The 26,004-nt window shown below is 33.7% G+C and overlaps 1 protein-coding gene and 1 pseudogene across 1 annotated transcript; both read left to right on the top strand.

The window, feature by feature from the left end:
- The first annotated feature begins 7,288 nt into the window (after nt 1-7,288).
- On the top strand, nt 7,289-8,067 carry LOC107856124 (annotated as a pseudogene).
- A 3,145-nt stretch (nt 8,068-11,212) lies between these two features.
- Nucleotides 11,213-16,485, top strand: LOC107856128 (importin-5-like). The gene is made up of 18 exons (XM_016701126.2): nt 11,213-12,698; nt 12,844-12,942; nt 13,221-13,286; nt 13,373-13,537; nt 13,608-13,682; nt 13,787-13,917; nt 14,020-14,155; nt 14,230-14,299; nt 14,381-14,511; nt 14,592-14,648; nt 14,730-14,897; nt 14,995-15,087; nt 15,188-15,273; nt 15,362-15,428; nt 15,506-15,572; nt 15,657-15,793; nt 15,885-15,976; nt 16,074-16,485. Exons 1-18 carry the CDS (start codon nt 11,265-11,267, stop codon nt 16,306-16,308), a joined length of 3,309 nt encoding a protein of 1,102 aa, XP_016556612.2. The 5' UTR covers nt 11,213-11,264; the 3' UTR covers nt 16,309-16,485.
- Nucleotides 16,486-26,004: the final 9,519 nt, after the last annotated feature.

The raw sequence follows: 26,004 nt of genomic DNA, 5'->3' as shown, positions 1-26,004 counted from the left end.
ATATATATATATATATAATATCTAGATATATAGTTATATACTAATTTATAAAATATATACACATTTATACATTAAATATACACTACTTTAGTAGATATATGCGCGCGCACACACACACATACATATATACCATTCAATATATATATATTATTTTAAATAAAACATATACTACAATATATATATATATACTAATTTATAAAACATATACACATGTATACGTTAAATATATACTACTTTAGATTTAGAAGATACACACACATATATATATACCATTCAATATATACACTACTTTAAATAAAAGTATAAAACATATGCTACTTAATATAATAAATTAATAATACTTGATAGTAAATTAATAATGTATTAAAACTAAGTTTTTAATTTCAGTTTGTGAAATTCTGAATAAAATAAAATTAATCGGGCCGAGCCGGGCCGGGCTGGCTAACCGATGAACCCGAATCGGGTTGGGTCCGGGTCGGGTTAACCAGGCCCAAATAAAAAACCCAACCGGACCGGGACCCTGACCCCTAAAGCCCTTGGGCTTACCGAGCCGGGTCAAACCGGGCCGATTTAATTATGTGGGCTGGTTCGGGCCGACCCGTTTGACACCCTTACTATAAATACACAAAACTGATCAACTTTCCTTCAACTTTTCTCTAATTGTTTTTGGGGTTTTGTTATTGTTATTAGCTTTCTGCGTTATGTCTTTGGAGGAAGAGAGAACCAATCCCTCTATTGTTAATCATGATAATCGTTGCAAGTGTGGTTTAATAGGACGTCTTGTAATTCTTTTCCTTATTATAGGGCCTCTTCTTTTTCTTATTATTAGTGGTATTATTAGTTTTATGTCTTTTAAGAATTATTATCCCAAATTCTCTATTGAAGCAATCACATCTTCTAATATTAGTATTTCAACATTGCCTAATTCACCTCTATATGCTCAAAACTTGACTATCGATTTTGTGGTTGAAAATCGTGCACGTTATGAAGTTGAATATAAAAGCATGGAGGCTTCGATTTCGTACATAGAAAATATTGTCTGGTTGAATAAGTTTGACCTTTCTCATCAACGGAGAGAAGAGAGTTCGTCGATACAAGTGACTTTTGACGATTTTTCAACCAAGTTAATGAATGACAATGTTGCTGATACAATAAGTAAAGAAAATAGAACACGTGGATTTGTGGTTTTTACAGTGGAGGTAAAAGGTATTTACCAATCTCGAGATATGAAAGTTTCTCGTAGGGATGTGAAGCTCAAGTTTTCATCAATTAAACAAGAGACAAATTGCTACAAAAATGTTTCACTAATTTGTCTTGATTGTTACTTAAATTTTATTGTATCGTTTTTATTGTTGAATCTATCCTTATGTAATGTAAGGAAATTTAGCTTAAGCAAAATTTAATATCAGTTACAAGTAGTATCATCAGCCTATTATTACAATTTGTCTCGTTAGCAAGTGTAAATTAATCTATTTAGCCCTTATTATAAAAAGTGGTTCCATCACAAGTTGAAGAGAAAAGATAGAACAAATCATATAGTTGGTAGTTTAATTTAATAATTAAATAAATTATAAAGAATAAACAAACCAATGAAACATCATGCTGAGCCTTTATTAGGAACATAGTACGTAATAATATATTATTTAGCCCAAATCAATCTTGACACAAGCAAAACAGATTAATAAGTTAATGCACTTTATTTCCTTTCTTTCTCAAGTTATTTATCGTATTCTTCATTAACACAGCTCCTAAAAAATATTAACTAGGATGGGTTTTTAACTATTTTGTCTTTATTTATATCTAATATATTTGTAGCTGTTTTATTCAATAAATGTTTACTCTAAGGAGATATTTGTTGTTTTTAAGAAACTACTTTTAAGGGTATAAAGAAAAAAAAATTAACTTTGTTATAAACTTTTAAAATGATAAATATAATTTTAAAAAAATATTTTTAAAAATTATGACAAATAATTTAATGGAGAAGGACATGTATACAACTTTGTGTATGGTTGGTTATCTATGGATTCCAATTAAAAGATTAAAAATAAAAATAACTCGAGACGACAGTAAAAGACAAATCAAGGGTGGCATTCAATGTGTGATATAGCATGCTGGAAAGTAAAAAGAAAAAAAAAAATAACTAATCAGATTTTCATCAATTATTTATTTACAACTATGAAATATCAAAATGGCAAAAATATACAATTGAAAGATCATGGTAAAAATATTAGGTAATTTCTTTTTATATGTTCAAAGTTTGTTCGATAAAATTATGTGATGCTAATATTTGCATGTGAATGGTAATTGATAGGTACCATAAGATTAATTAAGATTCATACAAACTGAGACTTAAATAATCGGTCATAAAAATATAATAATTCAAATCGAACGTAAGAATAGTCGGATAGTTCTAGTTTCAATTAAAAGTATTGATTTGACATAAATCTGTTCTTTAATTTTGTCTTAGTTTACATCTAAGATCTTCAATTTTGAATATACACCAGGCACTTAAATTTGAATAAAATTAAACAAGGAGTCACACACGTTCGATACGACATAAGACATGTACGATGCCACATGTGACATGTTTCTACTTGTCCACACTCAAAATAAAGGGCATAAATACAAATTAAAGTCAAGTTAAAAGGCACATTTATTTATTATATGCCTTAAATAAAAATTACTAATTGTGATACTCTTCTTTACTCTCTAATTTATCTTTCACAATTTACTTAATAATTTACAATATTAATTATAATTTTAATATGTTAGTGCGAGTCTTTGTCAAGCCACAATTGGTTTGAATTTGTATTAGTAGGATTAGTTAAATGTATGTGAAACAAAAGAGAAAATAAAGTATATTATTCAAATGAATAATTGAGTTGCGCAGAGATAGAGACAGAGACAGCTCAATCGATAGAGCCATCCATTTTGACTTTAACTAAGTTTATAAAACAACTGAAATGAGCATAGACAGCTCAACCGATAGAGCCACCCATTTTGACTTTGATTTAGTTCATAAAATAACTGAGATGAGTAGAGATAGCTCAACTGAGCCACATTTTTACTTTAACTTAATTTATAAAATAACTGAGATGAACAGTGACAGCTCACCTGATCAACCACATTTTGAATTTAACTTAAACTATAAAACAAATAAATTATTAAACAAGCCGAGCTAAATACAAGTGAGTTGAGCTAGCTAGGTGCATAGCTAGGTTTAAAACCAATTACAAAGTTATTGAAAAGAAAAGAAAACTTAAAAAAAGTATTATTTAGGAGTAATAAGTACTCTAATTCAACTTTTAATAAAAAGTGTTTTCTCCTTTAATTAGTTTAACCATGAGAAGGTTGAATTCATATTACTTTGATTAGTTAAATGTATAAAATGAAAGAGAAAATAAAGTATATTATTTAGCTGATTAATTGAGTTCATGAGCAGAAACCGCTTAACCGAGCCATATTTTGACTTTGACTTAGATCATTAAACAATTCAATTGAGTAGAAATGACTTAATGAAGCCAAATCTTAATTAACTTCATCATTGTTAATAAATAACACTTATATAGTCATGTTGAAATTGATTTTTTCTAGACGAGCCCAATTGAATCGAACTAAATAATAATAATAATATTATTGTTCTGTGGTCAGTTTTCTACTGTTTAGTGTGTTGATAGAGGAACGGAGGATTAGTTTCACGGCTACCAGCTGTGGGAATACCTTGGGAAACAAAAAAAAAATAATAATAATATTTTTTTTTTTTTAAAAAAGTCAAGATAATTTTAGGGTTTCACTAGTGTTGTTGTCCTTCTTTAAGGTGATGTCCATTCTAGTTTAGGAGTTAATTAAGTGCTTGTGGGGTATGCAGCCGACGGAAAAAGACAAATTTCCAAATGTGACGTCCAAAATTGTTGATTTCGAGTCTATGATTTATCGAAAATAATTTTTCTATGCTCCAGATAAAATTATTCAAGTACACTTTATTCTCTTTAGAGTGTAATCTCATAAACGAGATATGAAAAGGACGATGGGTGAGCAACCTTATAAAGATAGAGAGGTTTCCCAATTAAATTATATTAACTATAGAATTTGGTTTGTAAATAATTTAATCGTGCAAATAATATTTATGGTACAAGTAATATTCCCCCTTTTTCGCTACTTTGATATGTTTTATTTGAGTTGAGTATCTATCGAAAATAATTTTTTTATCTGATAAGATAAGGGTAAAATTGGCGTATAATATACCATCTTCAAACTTTACTTATGAGATTACACTGATTATGTTATTATCGTATTATTGTGCATAAAAACTTAAATTTTAAAATAAATTTCCAAAAATGGATTGATTCATCATTATTTATGTAGATTCTTGAGTGAATTATATAAGACAATATATATAACGTTAAATATCCTCTTCATGCATTTAATTAAATTATCTGTTTCAACTATAGTACCAATAATATACTTTTCTGTTCATAAAATTAAACATAAATAGTACAAATCTTGCAAATGCACATGCCATATTTAGGGTTAAACCAGAGACTTTGGGATAAAATATGCATAAATTATACTATGAAGGACAATAAAAATAAAAAATAATTTTCTCATGGTACTTTAAAATAGCCACTTATATAAAGTTATAAACGCAATTTTTTTTTTAAACAAAAAGGGCAATAATGAAAAACCTTTTACATTATTTTTCACATAATGTCCAATACGTATCGGTGGATTTTTCGCCTAGCTCAACCTCATAGATTGTCTCATATAATGAAAATTGTTCAAAATCATATAAAAAGATCAATTATTCATTTAATATCTGATGTGTGACTCTCAACACGATTAATATGAGTTTGAGTTGGAACGTCCCATTTTAGGAGCTAGTAAAATGCTTCCCACCTAAAACGATTTCTTTCCCAGAACTCAAACTTGATATCGTAGTGGTTAAGATCGGAGAGCACGTTAATGTCATTGGCTAAATATTACAACAGAAGAGTCATGATGACTGACTTGAAGTTCAATTTCTATTACGTGATAGATAAAATTATTTACAAATAATTTAAATACGTAACACGGTATTGCAAGATATAGAGTGACCTTGTATTGCAACAATTAATCCAATGAAATTGGATCATGAGGAATGAGTAGGAGAAGTAGTGTCACCTCTTTGTAAAGGTTTAATTGACTTATATAGACTAAAGCATCTAGTATGTTTTTTTGTGAACAATGACCAAATTTGTTACGACACATTCAAACTTCATGGAGTTCCTATTATCTCTAAACTAAATTTTAGCATTTTTTTGTCATCATTTTAAACCGGCGTGACATCTTTTGTCAATCTTTTTAGCTGACGTGACACCTTTAACGTGCACTCCATTTTATGTAATAAAAACGCCACATCAGTATAAAGGATGACAAAAATATGCTAAAATTGTTTAAGAGGAGTAATGGAACCCCAGTGAAGTTGGAGTGTGTCGTAGCAACTTTGATCATAGTTTGAGAGATACTAGATGCTTATTTTACTTATATATGGAACCTAACTTTGATTTAATAATATACAAGTTAATATGTATGTATTTTACATTAGAGTTAAGATAAAGACAGTTTCAAACATGCATGGAAAAATTTAAACTTTGAAACATATAGTCCATCTTATCAAAGTAGCACCAATTAATTAAAGATTGTGAACCTAATAGTTGTAAAGGCTGCTGTAAGATTTTGGCCATAACTTAATTTTAGGGACCACTAATAGGAAATTAATTACTTTAATTTATCTGATGTTGATTGATTGCTTTTTCTTTTTTAATTTCCTTTTTAACTACCTAATTTCTTACGTTATTTGAATTTATGATTTACAAAGTTCTACTTGAAGGAAAATATGATCAAGGTCTTTTTTTTTTTTTTTCCATTTTCTGTCCAGTGTTCGATATCTATATTGGAACTCGACTAATCCGAAATCAGGCCAGAGCTGGGCTCCTTTTCGAAGGTGCTCCTTTTCAAAGGTGACTCCATATGCTGGGCTCGAAACTGAGGGTTTAATACATCTATACGAAGGGACGGACCTACATTGATTTTTGGGGTGCTCCGGTACGCATTAAACTCGACGCGAAATAGACATAATTACATAGGAAATATACAAAATAGATATAGATGATGTAAAAGTACCCACTAAAACAAAAAGTAGGTTGAGTGCACTTACATTTAGATTGATTATCTTAAGGTTCTCCGCTGGAAGCGGTGCATTGAGTTTGAACGTCGTTGAGGCGATTTTTATTATTTTCAGCTTTTTAATATAAGCATTCACGATCCTTAAATCCTGGATCCGCCACTATATATATGCAATATATTGATCAAAATACTTAAAAGAATAATTACTGCGACAGTTCATAATAAGAAGATTTATTAACTTGAAAAACAACATACATAGTTAACGTGCAACAAGCCTACAAACGAACGTAGCTTAAATTGATAATGTAAAAAAAATTGTGTAACTGCAATATACATAAGTTAAAACTATTTTCTTAAAATTTAGACCTCCAAAAAAATGTAGACTTTCATATATAAAATGAAAAATATGATCCAATTATTTGCATTTTCTGTACTTTTTTCTCTTTATTTTAGGGTAGGGGAGGGGAGCAGGTGGTGGTGGGGGAGGCCTAGATCATATTAATCAAAAAATTAATTATTCTTTCACTAATTAATCATTTAATAATTAATCTCTTAATGAGCTAGCAATAAAAGCAAGTGGATCAGTTGTAAATCCTTTTTCCTAATCTTCACTAATAGACAAATTAAATTAAAACCTACAAAAAATTAAAAAGACCCTAATTAAAATCTAATACTCATGCCTCATCATTCCAACTTGTCACAAGGCTCAATAATTAAATGCAGATTGAGAATTTAAAATTTTCAGTTTGTCTTCTTTAGGGCAATAAAAATTCAAGTTATGTATATCAATAGTGTGAAAAATTATTCACATTATTAATGAGTTTTAATTCGTGAAGGGAAGTCATTAAGCAATGGTAAAATTATTTTTGTGTGATTTATTAAGGGTTTGAGTCGTAGAAAAAGCTACCGATGCTTGATTTAGGATATAGTCCGTCTACATCACACCCCTTGGAATATTACGACTCTTTTTTAGACCTTGTGTAAATATGAAATATTTTGTACACCGCACCCTTAACCAATTTTACTATCCAATAATGTCCCTCCTATTTCGAATTTTCAATAGATTTCTTAAAGTCCAAGAGTTTCCCATTAAGGGCCATCAATAGAAAACATATATAGTTGTTCCACTCATTACTCCATACTTTATATCCTAAAAATATCTACATTGTACATATATCAAAATGACAACACATAAAGATCTCTACTTATAGATGGATTTGAAGATTCAAGATCATGAAGAATTAATCTCTATCAAAGTTGAAGTTGAATCATTTTCACTAGAAAATGATCAAGATTCCATTATCTCCCAAGAATTAGAAAAACACTATATAGGTGTTCGAAAAAGGCCATGGGGAAAATATGCATCTGAAATTAGGGATTCAACAAGGAATGGAAGGAGGGTTTGGCTCGAAACATTTGATACTGCTGAAGAAGCTGCTTTAGCTTATGACCAAGCCGCGTTTTGCATGAGAGGTCCTTCAACTTGCCTGAATTTCTCATCGCTAACAAATATGGAATTTAATAATGACTTCAAAGATGGATTGCTTTTGTCTCCCGCTGCAGCGATAAAAGATAGACACAAGAAGAGAAATAGTACATCATGAAAAAAGGAAGCAAATGAAAATTAAAGAAGAAAATGTGTTGATATTTGAAGATTTAGGTACTGATTTGTTAGATGAATTCTTATCTGAGTACTCATCTTGTACAAATTAATCTACAAATTATCACATCATCTGTAAGTAAATCTTGTTCATGGTTTATTTCTATGTTGTTCGAACACTTCAAATGTTACTGTACTCGTATCAGATTCTCCAAGGACGATATATGAGGATCTGGTTCGTGTCTGGTGGTATTTTATGAGTCCGAGCAACATAGCTCAATTTACTCCTTTTTTACTTGGTACTTTTTTTTGGTCGATCAATATACTGTTTGCCTCAAACGATAATATATTCAGTGTAATCTCGCAAGTGAGATCTAGTTGTCTCCTTTTTAATTAATCCAAAAGATTCAAGATCCGCTAGTAGATTCAAAAATCATTAATCGTATTTGAACATGTATTTTACTTCGAAAAAATGTCCCAATGTTTTGTAAGGTGAAAATACGAATCAAACAAGTTCTATAATATAATTTCACCATTTCTTTATCAAATAATGATGTCTATGGGAAAAGAAAAAAAATTAATAATAATGATGTCTGAATCTTTATTAATTCATTACTTTGTGAATTATGATTTGTGTTATTTCAGTGTTCTTTTTTTAATTTCACTTCTTGAGCTAGTTTTCACTTTCTAGCTATGTTTTGTTCGAATTTTCTAAAAATAATATCCCATTTATATTTGATTATATTCTTTAAAAATATGCTATTTTTTGAGGATTCTATACGAACCTGGCCACATTTGAAGAGTTCAGACAATATGGGGTCATTTGGTACGTGAGATCAGTATAATAATTTTAATATAAAATCTGGAATTAACGATATTCTATGTTTAATGAGAGGTATTCGCTAATCACGAAACCATTTTATCTCGTCATTTGTATTAAAATGGTAGATTTACTATCCAATATCCATATAGAAAGTGAGATAAAATAGTCAATGTACCCAAATAATTAACATGCACTTAATTTTCTACAAACTTTTGACATATTACTACTGTTTTTGATTCAAAAATTTAGATATTACTGACGTATTGTTATTAATTAACATATAGAAAGATTGTGGAATTAGGAAGTCATTATCATCTACTTTAACTTGAGGTTTCCACGTAAGTACTTGAACCACACACTAATTATATTATTAATTTTTTAATAGAAAAGTATAATTACCATATCATATGTCGATTTGTTTTAAGAAAAGTATCGTCTTTGGTCAAGGATGGTCCTTGAATATAGGTCTATATCATTAGATATTTGGTATATAATTAGATCATGAAAAGATAACACATGGAACTGTTCATAAAACAAGATTGGTATTTAATCCATTGAATCCCCTTTAAATAAGTTTATATATCTTACTATTTATTGCTTATTTATTTTGGGTTGGTCTCCAATATTATGTTTTCCATACTCCAAATGTTCAATTTTGAGTGTGTGTGTGTGTGAGGACATGTTACACACAATTTGGTGGAGGAAATGGATTATTATCTCATTATTATATGATTTCGGGCAATTATTATTTTTTAATAAGCTATTTTTTGGATTGAGTTAAGGTCCAACGTCATTCCTTATCGATGTTGCACTCGGACTTGTTCTATATTTTGGCTATTTAAGTGCTCGACCTCAATACTATATTATTCATGCTTTAGATGTTCAGCCCTAGACATGTCACAAAGTATTAAATCTCACCTATATTGGTCTTGTGCGATCATAACCTTTTAAACTAGATTTTTGAATTAAGTTTTATGGATCCAATACATTCATTTAACCTTTTAAACTAGGTTTTTGAATTAAGTTTTATGGATCCAATACATTCATTTCTTTTTGGTATGAGATGTTATTTTGTGCTAGTTATTTTTCTTTTCATTGTGCTATTTTGGAATTGAGTTAGCTCCAATCTTAATTATGATCAGGAGCGGATCTATATAGTAGTTTGAGGGTGCCACGACACCCAATTATCTCGGTAGAAACTCTAAATATATAGGTATATATATGTCAGATATAGTATAAATTTAAACATGGCACCCGCATTAACATGCTTGATGTAGTGCAGATAGTAAAGACCACAGCATTTGTTGCCGAAGTCCTGAGTTCAAATCAGGCATTAGGCGATATTTTGCACATTTATTTTAGAAGACATTTCAAAATGTTTCAAAATACATTGTGTCTCCTTGGATTTGAACCCTAGACATCTTCTTTATAAGCATTAAAATATACCAATGAGCTAGGACTACTTTGACAAATAATTAATATGTGATTACTTAATTCATTTATTTTTCAACTTTTTTTTTTTTCAAATGCACTTTTAAAATTTTTGATGAGAAATATCTTTCTAATTAATAAATATTAAAAACACTTTTGAGCAACAATTAGGATTAATCAAGTATTTTTAAGTGTATTATTTTTAAAAATATTTTTTTAAAAGTAATTTTTTAGGGAATAAACTATTTTTTTAATCTCCGAAAATTGCATTTGTTACTCTCCAAACACTTATTTTTTCAAAAAAACTTGGTCAAACATCTCTTTTTCTTTTTTAGAAATAAGAATTTTTAGGAGTAACGGTTATTAGTCTTTTCTCCCATGTAAATATGGTGCTACTGTTCATAGGACGTGCCACCCGAAACCTCAGAATCCTGGATTCGTCTCTGATTATGACTTTGTATAGAAGGGCCCCACTTTCAAGGGTGTATTATACGCAACTTTACTTTACATTTTTGCCAAAGATTTCAAAGACTTGAACCCGTGACCTCTTGGTCACATGACAACAACTTTACCAGTTATCTTTCGAGACTCACTTGTGAAATTACTTTGAATATATATCGTTGCATTAACAAATTGTGGAGTTAAAATTTTGAATTTCTGTATTTCGAATTCTAAAAAATACAGTTTAGTAGATTCTTAATGATTTATTTATACATATTAAGTGGATATTTATATGTAAACATATATATATTTGAACCCATAAGCGAAGCTCTAGAGTTATCGTCGTATATTAATCAACTATATGCTTCAATATTGTGCATGCTTCAATATTGTGCATTTGGGCCGAGGTCTATTGAAAACAACTTCTCGTGGTAAGGTCTATGTACAATATATCCTCCCCAAACCTACTTATGGAAATTTACTCGGTATGGTGTTGTTATTGTCATTATCCTCCAATATTCTAATTTAATTGTAGAAGGGTTGATTTTTTTTATTTTTATTTTTTTGCAATAATGCTCTATTTAAATTCATTTCATTTCAATACTAGTAATTATCTAACTTTTATCATTTCTAAAAGGCAATTAGTAAAAGCAAACGGGATTATGAAATATCCATCATAAAATCCTAACCGTCCAATCTTTAACCAAAACTCAATCACAACCGTCCAATACTCCTTATATATGAATTTCCATTCCCCCCGCCAAATGAAACTTACTTCCTTTCTTTCTTACAAGCTCTATTTCAATGGCTACTATACTCGAATCTGCTATCAACCCCTTCGGACTCGACTCAGATCCGCTTATCTACTTTCTACATCTCCTCCATAACGACGATGAGAGTGTTCGTAAATCTGCAAAGAATCACCTCAATTTCACCATCAATAACTCCCCAAATGCATTGGTTAACGAAATTGTCAAGACAATTGAACATTTCGCATTTTCATCATCGTCATCATCGTTATTATCATCTGTGTGTGTTCTTTGTTATGATCTTTTAGGCTATATTTTACCATCCCATTGGACTAATCTTTGGTTATCTACGCAAGAAAAGGTAAAGACTTCTTTGAATTTCAGTATTTGGATTGAGAAAGATGATGAGGTATTCAAGGCTTGTTCTTCTTGCGTATCGCGTATAGCGTGTTTGCTTTTCCGGAAAGATGAATGGGGATTGTTGTTTGACTTTATGTTGAAGTACTTGGGTGTGGATTGTTGGAATAGAGTAGTGGTTGTTTTATGGGATGAATTGATACCGAAATGTCCTGAGATTTTCGTATCGTATGTTGATCATTTGATTGAGGGGTTTAAGGATGTTATGGTTGCTGAATCGTATGATCGTCGAGTTGGAGTTGCTGCTGCTAAGGCATCGGTGAAATTGATCTTGTATTATTCAACCCCCCTGAGTTATTCAAAGTTTCACGTGCTTTTAGGGAATTTGATGATTCATTTGTTTAAGGAAATTGGTGAGGAGGAGCTTGTTTGTAGCCTTCTTGAGGATTTGATTGTTTTAGCTTGTGTAAAGGCCGCGTATTTTAGTGTCGAAATTGGTGTTGTGATTGAGCGTATGGTGAGGCTAGCTGGGGATTTGACGTTAGGCGAAAAGACAAGGAAACTTGCTGTTGAGTTTGTTGTTACTGTTGCTGAAGATAGGGAGAGTGGATGTGAGATGATGCAGATGGTTCCGGATGAAGAAGTTACTAAGTTGCTTGGTGTGTTGATTGATATGTTGGTGCATATTCGCGATGACCCTAGTTGGGGAAGCGCGGTTAATGATGATGGAAATGAAGGGGAGTTGGGTATTTGTAGTTACGGTAAGGAGAGTTTGGGTAGGCTAGCAATTGCATTAGGGGGAAACGTAATTGTGCCTAATTTGCCTCCGACGATTTTCAACTTCTTGGATCATGAAGATTGGCAAATTCGTTATGCTGTTGTTACTGCGATTGGGGTTATATCGGAGGGATGTTCAAAGGTGATAGAAGTATGCTCAGAGGATATGAAGCACCTTGCAGAGACTATTGTGAAGCTAATCTCTGATAATCACCCTCGAGTGCGATGGGCAGCGATTCATGCAATTGGTCAGCTATCAATGCATATGAGCCCGCAGTTTCAAGAACAATATCATCAGCAGGTTCTTCCAGCTTTAATAAAAGTGTGGAGTGATTTTGATAATCCCAGGTTGCAGGTGAATTCTTGATGTTATCTTGATGTTTCAATGTTATAGCATCTTGTTAATGGCATATGACCAATGTATTGACTCTTTATTCTCTAGTTGAGCAGTTATGTAGCAAGTACAGTCGTTGCCTACTAATATTTTCTCGTTTGTATAGGCACGTGCAACTTCAACGATAATGGCATTCAGTCACAATTGCAGTGCAGATATTTTGAAGCCTTACCTGCGGAATATAGTGAGTGAATTAGTTCTACAGGTAATGTCACCGTTACCAATCTAGAACATATTTGTTCATTCACCTGTATAAGAGTAATGTCATGTCACGTGTAGAAGAATAGTAGGTAGCAGTGCATTGTTTTGTTCTCCGTTCATATTAGTAGTCGTAGTTTTGCCCTTTTAGTTTCTTGTCATTCAGTTTTTGTTACTATCTGTTGATTCCTTGTACCTTGACTATCATATTATTCTGTTGTACTTTCGGTTCTATTATTATCTGCTGTTTTTTATTATTAACAAGTAACTTGCTGTATGTTCCAGAGTGGAATGACAATGATGAGCGAAGCAGCTCTGGCAACTTTAGGTTCTTTAGCTATTAAGTCACAGGTAGTTTGTTTTCCGGGGTTCAAAAAGAAGTTTTTGGGGGTTTAAATCTCTCGTGTTCTAAATTTAATTTTCTCGGGACACTGTAGGAGGGCGCTACACACATATATGATTCTATAATGCCTTACCTGACAGCTATCTTGGTAACTGCTACTGATGATACAAGTCGAACGCTCCTTCCCAAATGCTTGGAATGCATTACTATGGTTGCAATGGCGGTTGGAAATCTAGCAATCGGTGATCTTGTTGCAAAGGTGAATACAGTTTCTATTTTTCGATCTCCTTCAAGAGTACTGTATGCATTGATATACTTCGTAATTTTAGGTCGCTGCTGCTCTCATTTCGTTGCAAAAAACTCATATGGAGGAAGAAGATCCAATGAGGTGCCTTTTGTTACAAGTATGTTGATAAACTTTCGATTTTCTGCAACTTTCTTTTCTTGTCTTTATCGTTTATTGGCTAGTTTACTCATTATGTGGTTTGCATCACTGATTCTGTCACAGGCATGGGGTAGACTATGCAAATGCTTAGGGACGGATTTCATTCCTTATCTGCGTGTTGTCATGCCTTTTGTGCTAAAATCTGCTACGCTGAAGAACTATTTGAGTGTTTCGGATGATTCTGACGATGAAAGGTTGGATCCTCTTGTAACTCTCATGTGAAATTTCACTTAAAATGCATGTCATATTTATTAGTATTATGTCTGGATGTAGAGCTGACATACAATATTGTGTAGCGCGGGTTATGTCACTGCTGGGAATAAAAAGGTCACGATAAGAAGTGGACTTCTGGAAGAAAAAGCCTTGGCCTGTCATATCCTATGCTGCTTTGCAGCCGAGTTGAATGAAGGGTTGCATTTGTGTGTTAATGAGGTCTGTCTAAACAAAAAATTAACAACGCTTACAAAGAAGCACAAAGATTGTTATCAAACTTGTGATATATGCAGGTTGTTAGTGCCTTAGTTCCAAATCTTACCTTTAAATTCAGCGAAGAAGTAAGAATGGCTGCCATTGCTGGTAAATTTCTACATGTGTCTTCTAATAATCATTCCTTTTACGCGATAAGGACTTCTGATGTTTGCTAAATTCCTTTTGTAGCAATGCCTTTACTGATAAATTCAGCTGCATGTGCTATGAAGAAAGGGCGTCCTGTAACAGGTTGTGGCAAGTTCCCAGTTCAAACGATATCTGACACTATAATCCGAGCTTTGCTGAACGCGTTAAACAAGGTAATCAGCATAGAATTGCAGAAGAAGTTCAATCAATATTGCAACGACATTCTATAAAGTTCTACGTACTTTCCCTTTAGGAGTCAACGGTACAAATTCAAGCGAGACTATTGGAGGCGTTCAACGAAAGCATTCAGGTCAGTAACTCTTTCGCCTTTTGTGTAGTCCACGTGTTTTGCCTTGAGCTTATTTGTCTCTGAAAAGTAACTTACTCACAGATTTCGAGTTTACTTCTATGTAAAGACCAAGCTGAAGAATTTGTTGATGGCATATCAAACGCTCTCTTGACTAGCTCGTACCACAAAGCAGAAATAGAGAAAACAGCTAAAGAACACAGACATCAAAGGCGGCTGGAAGCTGAACAACACTTAACTATATGTAGAAACGTTGGTGTTTTATCTCAATGAAACCTCTAACATATATACTTTAACAAGATCTTAGACTTATTACCTTCGTTCATTTCTTTTTGTTTCCTGAATCCAGATTGGCATTTGCCTTAAAACTATGGTGAAAAAACACAAGGCGGCATTCTTGCCCCTTCTCGACAAGTTTTTGCCTTATTTGCCGCTTATGTGGGTAAGTTTTTTCTATTATTTACCAAATATTGATAGAGTTTTAAGTAGTTTCTTTGACCTTATACATTTCCTTTTCACTTTTCTACGTACTTATTGTACAGAGTAATGACGGAACAGCAGAAGAAAGAAAGATCGTAGTGCTACTTTTCCGTGATATTGCTGAGCAGTGTAGAGAAGAAGTATTCAGGCAAGTCTTTTATGTGATTTTCAATGTCATTTTAATCATGACGATAAATCGGCTTAGCTGAAGGTCGCTTCTGATTAATTAAAATCAGGTACTACGAGGAGTGGATACCTCTCCTGCCTAGAGTTTTGTTTCATAAGAATCCAGACGTTCCACAGGTTCTATTTTAGGTATACTTGTTTCTCTAGTAAGTCTTTCGTATATCCTTCAAATCTAACGTTCATTATTTGGTCAGATCGTGGCTACTGTAATCGGTATCTGTGCTGAATTCGGATCAGATTTTCTTAAGCCTCATATTACAGGTAGCTTTCTGCATTACGATATGCTTAAGATGTTTATTTCTGCACTAGAAGCACTGACTTTTAGCTTTCTAATCTCGTTTGCAGTAATATTCAATTGTTTAAAAACTGTAATGGAGCATCCTGACGCCAAAAACCCGGTTAACATCATGGCTTATGAGGCTGTTGTTTCTACCTGTGGGAAGTTAAACCAGTTTGTCTGCGGAGGCATCTACACCTGTGAGGTAGAACACATAACAAACACTCATCACTAAATTATGAATTCTATTAGCCATTTATCGACTGACTGACATATCATAAACGTTCTTGTCGTAGTCCATCCTGCTCTGGCTTAGCCACTTACCAATAATGTGTAATCCAGACGAGGCTAAAATCAATCACGAAATGCTTTGTTCCATGATGGAGACGTAAGTATACCTTGTAGCCTATAGCAATAGGTCATCAATGATTATCGAAACTTCAACATTTCTTATGCATTGCTTCCATTGTACCTTGTTGTTTCAGGTCAGAGCAGAATGTTATTGGCCCTGATGGAATTCATATACCGATAATAATAAAAATTTTCGCTGAGGTTTTATGGGCAGAGAAGAATTTGGCTACTGAAGAAACTGTGATGCGAATCATCAATCTATTGAAGAAGTTCCAAAGGGAAATGCAGCCAACTGACTTGGCCAAAATATTTGAAGAATTACCTTTACCACATCAAAGCATGTTGCGTAACGTCTTGTCCATCGTATAAATGTATAGATACATGTTCAGAAGACACAAAGCTATCACAAAAAGTAGTGTGATTTGTATACAGAAGGATGAAATAGGTGTGTGATTGTTAAGGAATTTTTGTGATCAAATAAGACCTGAACATAAATGAAATTTTTGTACAATTTTTTCTGCTATATGATCTTCTGTTATTTTTTCATGTGTTTTCAACACTGCACCAGCATCAGATTTTCCAAAAATACATTTTTTTTGGAGAATCCGAAACGCACCTGAGATTATTTCAATTCTGAGATTATTTTATCCTACCATTTGTATTAAAGTGATGAAATTACTATCCCATATAGCAGGTGGGATAAAATAATTTCATGAACCATTTTTGCTTATCCCATTATCGTTGTTTATCACATCCCCTATATCAAACGACCCCTAACAACACAATGAGACAAAGAAACGGCCAGTCTCTTGGGGAACATCCGATAAAATTGGAACGAGACAATGAAATGGAACAAGTTAAGATAAATGTGATGATCCATGTTCTATATTTTCAGAATGCAACTTGGTGGGGAATCCTCGCGAGTGGTGGATGAATTCTGGTGCCACCCGCCATGTTTGTGCCAACAAAGAGTTGTTTTCGACATTCGCTCCGGCTCAAGTAGAAGAAATGATCTACATGGCTAACTCCGCTATGGCTAAGGTAGAAGGAACAGGAAAAGTGGGCTTGAAAATGATTTCAGGAAAGGTTTTGACACTTAACAATGTCTTGTACGTTCTGGAATTATGTAGGAACTTGATTTCTGTTTCACTTCTAGACAAGAACGGATTCAAATGTGTAACCGTTTCTGAAAAAATTGTAATTAGCAAAGGAGAAGTGTATGTAGGAAAAGACTATCTCACCGAGGGCCTTTATAAGATGAATGTAATGAATGTTGAAATCAATAAAAGTTCAAATTCTTCTTACTTGCTTGAGTTTTATAATTTGTGACATGAACGTTTAGGCCATGTTAATTACAAAACGTTATGAAAACTGATTAACTTAGAGGTTTTGACAAACTTTGAGTGCAATAAATCAAAGTGTCAAACGTGCGTGGAATCAAAGTATGCAAAGCATCCTTATAAGTCCGTTGAAAGGAATTCCAATCCCTTAGACTTAATACACACTGACATTTGTGATATGAAGTCAACATCATCACATGGTGGGAAAATGTATTTCATAACTTTTATTGACGATTACACTAGATATTGTTATGTCTACTTGCTAAATAGTAAGGATGAAGCAATAGATGCGTTTAGGCAATACAAAACTGAAGTAGAAACTGAGTTAGAGAAAAAGATAAAAATGATAAGAAACGATAGGGGCGGAGGATATGAATCTCCCTTCGCTGAAATATGTGTAGATAATGGAATCGTCCATCAAACTGCGTCCCCGTATTCACCTCAATCTAACGAAATTGCGGAAAGGAAAAATCGAATGTTGAAGGAAATGATGAATGCCCTACTTATAAGTTCAGGTTTTTACCGGAAAACTTGTGGGGGAGGCTATCCTTACAGCCAGTCGTATCATAGTAAGACACAATCAATTCCTTATGAAAAATGAAAAGGAAGGAAACCCAAATTGAAATATTTCAAAGTGTGGGGCTGTCTAGCAAAGGTCCAGGTTCCTATGCCTAAAAAGGTTAAGATAAAACCTAAGACGGTAGTCTGTGTGTTCATAGGATATGCTAAAAGTAATAAAGCATGTCAATTTTTGGTTCATAAATCCGAACATCCGGATATTAATGAAAATACGGTAATTGAATTAGATAATGCTGAATTCTTTGAAAACATTTATCCGTATAAAACTAGACATGAACAGTCTAGTGGGGGATCTAAACGACGTCGAGATGAACCAAGTCAGAATGAACATAATGAAGAAAATCCAAGACGTAGTACACGTCAAAGAACGTCAACTTCGTTTGGTTTGAATTTTGTAATATTTCTCTTAAAAAATGAGCCTCAAACATTTAAAGAAGCGATGTCGTCATCAGATTCATCCTTTTGGAAAAAGGCAGTCAATAGTGAGATTGATTCAATCTTAAGCAACCATACGTGGGAATTGGTTGACCTTCCTCTAGAAAATAAACCTTTAGGTTCTAAATGGATCTTCAAAATAAAAATGAAAGCGAATGGTACTATTGACAAATACAAGACAAGATTTGTAGTAAAAGGCTTCAAACAAAAAGAAGGCCTTGATTACTTTGATACATACTCACCGGTAACAAGGATAACGTCGATTCAAATGTTAATTGCCTTGGCGGCGGTATATGGTCTTGAAATCTATCAAATGGATGTGAAAATCGCATTCCTAAATGGAGAATTAGAGGAAGAAATATACATGGAATAGCCTGAGGGTTTTGTGGTTCCAAGAAATGAGAATAAGGTGTGTAAACTTATTAAGTCATTGTATGGACTAAAGCAAGAACCTAAACAATGGCATGTGAAGTTTGACCAATCCATGTTGGCAAACAGATTTAAGATAAATAAATGTGATAAATGTGTTTATATTAAAGATACTCCGAATCACCAAGTCATTTTTTGTTTATATGTAGATGATATGCTGATCATCAGTAGAGACATTTCTGACATAAATGCAACAAAATAAATGCTCGAGAGCAAGTTTGATATGAAAGACCTTGGAGTTGCGGATGTGATCTTAGCTATAAGAATCCATAGAACCCCACAAGTGTTGGCATTGCCATAGTCTCATTATATCGAAAATGTACTTGACAAATTCAAGTATATGGAATTCGGTATTGCCAAGACTCTATTGGATGTGAGCTTTGCACTCGAAAGAATAAAGGTGAAAGTGACTCACAATTGGAGTACGCAAGAGTATTGGGATGTATAATGTATATAATGAACTGTATACGACCAGACATAGCATGCACTATTAGTAAATTGAGTTGGTACATGAGTAATCCCAACAAAACCATTGGATGGCAATGAAAAGAGTTTTGGGGTATCTTAAATACACTCAAGACTATGTCTTGCATTATAATAAATATCCCGCGGTACTCGAAGGATATAGTGATGCAAATTAGATCACCGGATCGAATGAAGTAAAATTCACAAGTGGATATGTATTTACTATCGGTGGAGGAATAGTCTCTTGAAAATCATCAAAACAGACTTGTATTGCTCGCTCTATAATGGAATCTAAATTTATCGCATTGGATAAAGCCGGTGAAGAAGCAGAATGACTCTGGAATTTCTTGAAAGATATTTCTTATTGCCCTAAACTAGTGGTACCAGTATGTATACACTGTGATAGCCAAGCGGCAATAGGTAGGGCAGGGAGCATGATGTATAATGGTAAGTCTCGTCACATAAGACGGAGACATAATACCGTTAGAGAACTTCTCTCTAGTGGAATTATCACTGTTGACTATGTAAAGTTAAAGGATAATGGGTCGGATCCACTTACAAAAGGACTATCTAGAGAAGGAGTCGAGAGGATATCCAAGGGAATGGGTTTAAGGCCTGGACAAGTCAGCATGACGGTAACTCTACCTAGTAGACTGGAGATCCCAAGAGCTAGGTTCAAAGATCAAACAAAGTTGTGTCTGACAGGTGTAATATTGTCAATTACCCAATCTATTCTCATGATGTAGACAATGTGTAGTAAACAAGGATAAGACTTAAAGTGAAAAGTCTTTTAATGATTATCTAAATTTGGCAGATTTGACCAAATAGTTTAATCTATAGGATTGAACGTTTAGAAATAATCTATGTGAGGGCAAAGTGGAAGCCACTTCAAGGAGAATGTTAGTAAAGGCCTATTCTCTAAGCTCTCATGAAATCGGGACGTGTTCATAGCTGAAAAGAACAAAACCGTGAGAACCATAAATGATAAAAGGATGGTTGTATGACATGTGTTGTCTAGGTGTACACTAAATCTTGACGGTTCAAAGATATCAAATCTACCAATTGACCTAGTACATCCAATGCATGTTCACTACGAAAAGTTCAAAGGGAAACCCACTTATCCAGATGCAATCAATGTTTGCTTGATGATCACATACTTGTCCGTAAATATTTTACGAAAAAATAGCCATTTCTCATTTATGTGGGGGATTGTTGGGTTCAAAGTATATGAAAAAGTGTGAATGAAAAATGGAGGAAAAATGTGGAGACACCAATTTAGAAAGTGTACTCCCAAATTGGAAAGTTCACTCTTTCTCCCACATTGGTGAAATAAGAGAACTTGTGAGTGTTTAAAATAAGGAACACTTACTTCACATGGTAAGTGAGGCAAAAAATAAGAGATACCTCGCGCCGTCGTCGTCGCTCGCTCGGCTCAGCTTTGGCTTTGGCTTTGGCTTCGGATTTAGATTTGGCAATCGATTGATGAGATCTATCTTTTTGGTTAAAATTTATTTGGATTTAGATTTGGCAATCGATCAATGAGATCTATCTTTTTGGACAAAATTTATTCGACAGAAATTTAATTCGAAGGTAGAATAAAAAATGCAGTAAATTTTTGTTTTGATCCTCCAGTTATATGCATGCATGACACTTTCAAAATCCTTCAATGAAATGACACACTGATTCATGAAATGGTTTGCCTGTTCAGAAAACATGCAATATTTGGATGAACAGATCACACCTTTTAAGTGAACCATTTCCACTTTTCAGAAGAGACATATGAAGGCTATATAAACCTGCTTTCATCCATAGGTTTGGACAAGAAAATTTTCTAAAATAAAAACTCTCTTCTTGTCTTCAAAAATATTCTGTGTGATCAATCAAACTGTTGAGTGAGTTCATAGAATTCAACAATTTGAGATACCGCTATTGTTTGGATTGTAGGCCATTTTATCCTGGGAGGATGATTCCATAACCTCGGGTAAAGTGAGGGGAATTATTCCTTAAGGATACTCTGTGAAGTCGAGGGACTTGGCCTTAAATTCTATTTCATCTATTTTCTGAAATCTAACACACTTCTTCGATAGATTATTAGTAATCTTGTGTTAAAGAACTTCAAAGGTGTTCTTGTTTATACATGAACTATTGTTGAATTGGTGTTGCATTTATATAAATTCTTGTACCTGAAATACACATAAAATAACAATCTTATGGAATATCCAGTTTACAGAATCTGTGTTTCTTGCTTTTGGAGATTAGAGCTTTAAGCTTTCTACTCTGTTTGAATTTAACTAGTGATTTGAAGACATAAAATCTTCATCACAAGTTAAAAGTCACTCGGTTGACAATTGAAAGTCATAAAAACTTCATTGCTAACTAGAAACAAGAAAAAGAGTTTAAAGTTGCTTAACGTTATAAGTAGTATTCTGAAAATACTAAATTTGATTATCTTGTGGTGACAGAAAAAATGACTAACGAAAGTCAAATGCAAGATGCGGCTACGACTGTGGGGGCAAATAGTATTGCCTCAACAAGTCGAGCAAATGCTCTACAACCAATGGCACCTACGGAGAAGCCCAGAAAATGTCACAACCCGAACCGGGGCCCTGGCCGTGACGAGCATTCTCGAACCGTGAAGGCCCGGGACGCCCTCTGTCTATCTGGTAATCATGCACAATATTCATATAATAAAAGATAATGCGGAAATAGAAATCTAATACAGAAACGTGGTTAGTCTGAATGTGATCATAATACTGAAAACTGAAATCCAAAATATATTTGGATAATAATAATGTGTGACTCAGTCTGCGAAATCTCTACTATGAACTATACAGAACTGTCTGAAAACTAGGACAAGGCCCTTAGTAGACCAAAACATGACTAAAGATAAATATCTGAAAGTAAACAGGCCTTCTGGAATATAGAAGGCTCACCTTTGCACAATCTGCTCTGCGATCTAAAATACCTACTATTTATCTGACCCCTAGACTGTGTCTCAAAATCTGGAAGGAGGGGGGGTCAGCACAAATGTACTGGCACGCGAAGCAATCCAAAATAAAGTATTTGAACATATATATAATAGATGAGAGCAATTTTCATCAACACATCATGAATAAAATAGTTTTTGAAAACACATGGGCATCATTTGTAAATCATAAGACATTCTTGTCAAAATAATTTCTGATCTTTGTATTACTTCTGAGTTAGGTGGCACTCCCCTACAAGTCTGATATTCCACGGGCTATATATAGAATCCACCATTGACTCAGCGGGGAAGCCCCCAACCCAAGTGTGCCGCAAGGGTTGGAGTGTCTGAGTCTGATACACGACAGGGCACTTAAGCCAGTGTATAATAATATACTCGGATCGACAATCACGATTTTGGACAATGAGTTTTCTGAACTCACTCCTTCTTCAGGGACCACTTAACATCTCTTTATGCTCAATTTTTAACCTTTTCTGAACATGTATCATTCTGAAATTTCTAAATCATGAAAGTCTGATAAAATCTAATTTCTGAACTAGTCTGTGTCTTCAAACCACCCAAACATGTAGTTTGCATAAAAGATTTCATGTTCCGAAACTCAAGTCAAATCTATGCAAAACTTTTATCAAACATATGGTGGTCATGTGGATTTTGGAAAAACCATGCATTCTTTCATTACATGCATATTCAACATTCACAACCCTCTCTTTCGTGTTCAAAATCATATTCCAAACATAGCAAAAGTCAAAGCATTTTATATCATGATTTTTCAAGATGTATTTCAAAACAATCTATATCACGTGAAACATGGAAAAATTTACATCAAGAGAGGAGTTTCATATAAATCATGCTCTCAATTCATATTTCAAGACAAACACATATATACATAGACATAAAATTTTCAAATCACTTTGGGGGAAAGCCAAAAGGCCAAAACAATATCATTAAAGCTTCTAAAACATGAGTATGTACATGAATTCGAAAACCCCATTCTTAAAACATGATTTCTATGCCTATGAGATTTTAGGCAAACTCCGTATACCTCTATTTAAGAAATTGAGGGATGATCCTTGAAGCCTACGATGTGGGGATTCTAAATCTCCAATTATCTTCCAAAACCCACAATCGAATCTTGAGTTATTTGGGACTTTTGTTTGAAACCCTTTGGGGTGTGAAATTTGGGTGAGGTAAAATGACTAAAATGCCCCTAAGAAAACAAACAAAGTCAAAACTGTCCCTCAGTTGACAAGCTGACAGGCTGAAGTAAAACGGGTATAACTCCTTACTTAGATGTTGGATTTGGATGAAACTAGTTGAATTAGAAATAATACTCAAAGAACTTTCATTTGATAGGTAGCATCTCTCCCAGTCCATTATATTTAGAGATTTATGATCGTTTGAAGTTGACCCTGAAATGCTTAAAACTGGGCAATAGGCTATGCGTCTTTCTACTGTTTTGAAATCCAAACGCAGCCTTATGCATTCCAAAAAATTCCAAAACTTATCCAAGATGTACTATGAGCTTGACCGATCATAACGCAACTTGAAAATCTAAAAACGGATGTCGGGAAGGTTGAAAAGTTGTATCCCGAAGATTGCCAGCTAAAATGACTCTAAGTCCTTACTACAGTTAGAAAATTTTTCAAGTTTTTAAGTCTAAGAGCACTCTATTAAAGGCTAATCCATGCACGACTTTTATGGGGTGTTACATTATCTCCCCCCTGGGATCATTCATCCTTGAATGATGGGTAGGAACTTGTTAAAGCCTTAAAGGTATAGAATAACGCGGACACGACATGTCCTCTAATAAAGAATACACTGATCTGAAACATGACCATATGGCTGGAACTACTGATATTCTAATTTCTTATATCGGACATGCATATCTGATGCATGGAATACACGACTGAAGCTACTCATAAGCTGAGTTCTCATAATGAACATGCATATCTGATGCATGGATTTGTTACTGAGTTGTTCTCATGAACGCAGAACTGAATACACTGATAAGATGAACTTTTTCTATTGGACATGCATTTCTAATGCATGCACATCTGACTGAACTGACGTATGAACGTATGACTGAATACGCAATGATAACTGGTGCGAAGCTTGTAATAAGAATCTATGCATGGAAATGAATGGGGTATCTCCCCCTTGGGACCCTATGTCCCTCTATGAATGCTTAATTCACTAAGATGCTCAAAAAACTGAGGCGATGCATAGGGCACGTACGAATTGAATCATAACCGAACCTTTGGAATCTGAATCTAATGCATGATACATAAACTAGGCTATACTCACAACTACTGGTATACTCTATCTTGGAATAGTAGCATGTCTGAGATTTCGAGTAGCATGAACAAATGAAAAGAAGAGAAAACAAGTCATGGAAATCTGACTTTTAAACTGACTTATTGACTATACAGACTGAATTATGCAAGACCTTCATACTTAACTGGAGTATCTCTTCAACACTCTCTCTAAAGAAGTTTTGGCAGTAATAGGGAGCCACGAATCTTGGGTATGGATTACACAGGACATCCAACTGAGGAAGTCATAGCATTGACACTACTCTGCAGTCTGGAATATAGACATATAACTCATAAATTAAGATGGAATGCCTTTGGCAACACAATTCTTACTTTCAAGCTTAGCACACTTCTCGAATATCCCTAACTATACTATTCTCATTAAATACCATACTCATTCAATTTATCTTAAAATACTCATATGAGCATTGACAAATCTTTCTACTAATGTCTAAAATAGCTTAATCCTCTTCATTGTGATCAGGACTAACTCCAACTCACAAAATACTACATGCCACTCCACGATACAAGTCTAAACCATAAAATTCAACCTTCTATATATCTTAAAAGATCACACCCTAAGCCTATCATTATAACCACATATGAATTTCAAAACAAACACTCATAAAGACACACTTCGCATATTCTACTAACCATCTATTGATATAGCTCCCACACGCTACCCCAGAACATACACACATACACCTTTCAGCTAACCATCACATGCATCAAAGATTTGGCCCCAACCTTACTTCACACTTATAGACTTATCTAAAACAAGCATACCATGATCTTCCATCAACAAGAAACATTTACTCCTCATCACTATCATTACATAAAGAGGAGTCACTAAAGATTAGAACATCAGATCTTAAAGCATAGAAGGATATTATATGAAACTTGACACTCAACTGAGGCCTGAGGAATAGTAAATCGACATTCGGGATTTATCAAAGAAAATCTAAATTGGGGCATACACGACTATAAGATGAATCTCGTCAATCATAAAGAGTATAGCATGAATTATGGGAACTGAGCACACCATAAAGCGTGAGAATATAAGTCATGGGCTGCATGACCTCAATTTGAAGTTTATAACATATGGAATGTGATTCCGACTACTAAATGAACTAGAAATCCTTAGAACTGGAAGAGCACGTGATTCTCTATCATATACATGAACATGAACTATGATCATGGAACTGAAACATAAAGCTTGAGTAGACATTGGGATCACTGAAAAATACTGAGATAAGAATGGGTTGAGTCTCACCCTCACTTTCTGACGTTCTATATCATCATGACATCACTACTAGAATCTGAGAGCCTGACTTGGTTATTCATTCTATCATCTCCCCCTTGGATTTAAGCCATCATATTAAGTTCAAGAGATCCCTTATTACTAGAATCTAACCTGAACTACACTCACCACACTCTGGGGTTTAGCTGGCAATCTTTGGGATACAATTTTTCAACCTTCCCAACATCCGTTTTTAGATTTTCAAGTTGTGTTACAATC

Source organism: Capsicum annuum, chromosome 12 (assembly GCF_002878395.1).
Source record: "Capsicum annuum cultivar UCD-10X-F1 chromosome 12, UCD10Xv1.1, whole genome shotgun sequence".
NCBI classification, from domain to species: Eukaryota; Viridiplantae; Streptophyta; class Magnoliopsida; order Solanales; family Solanaceae; genus Capsicum; species Capsicum annuum.
The sequence above is the reverse complement of the archived record's forward strand: the minus strand, read 5'-3'. Positions and strand labels throughout refer to the sequence as shown.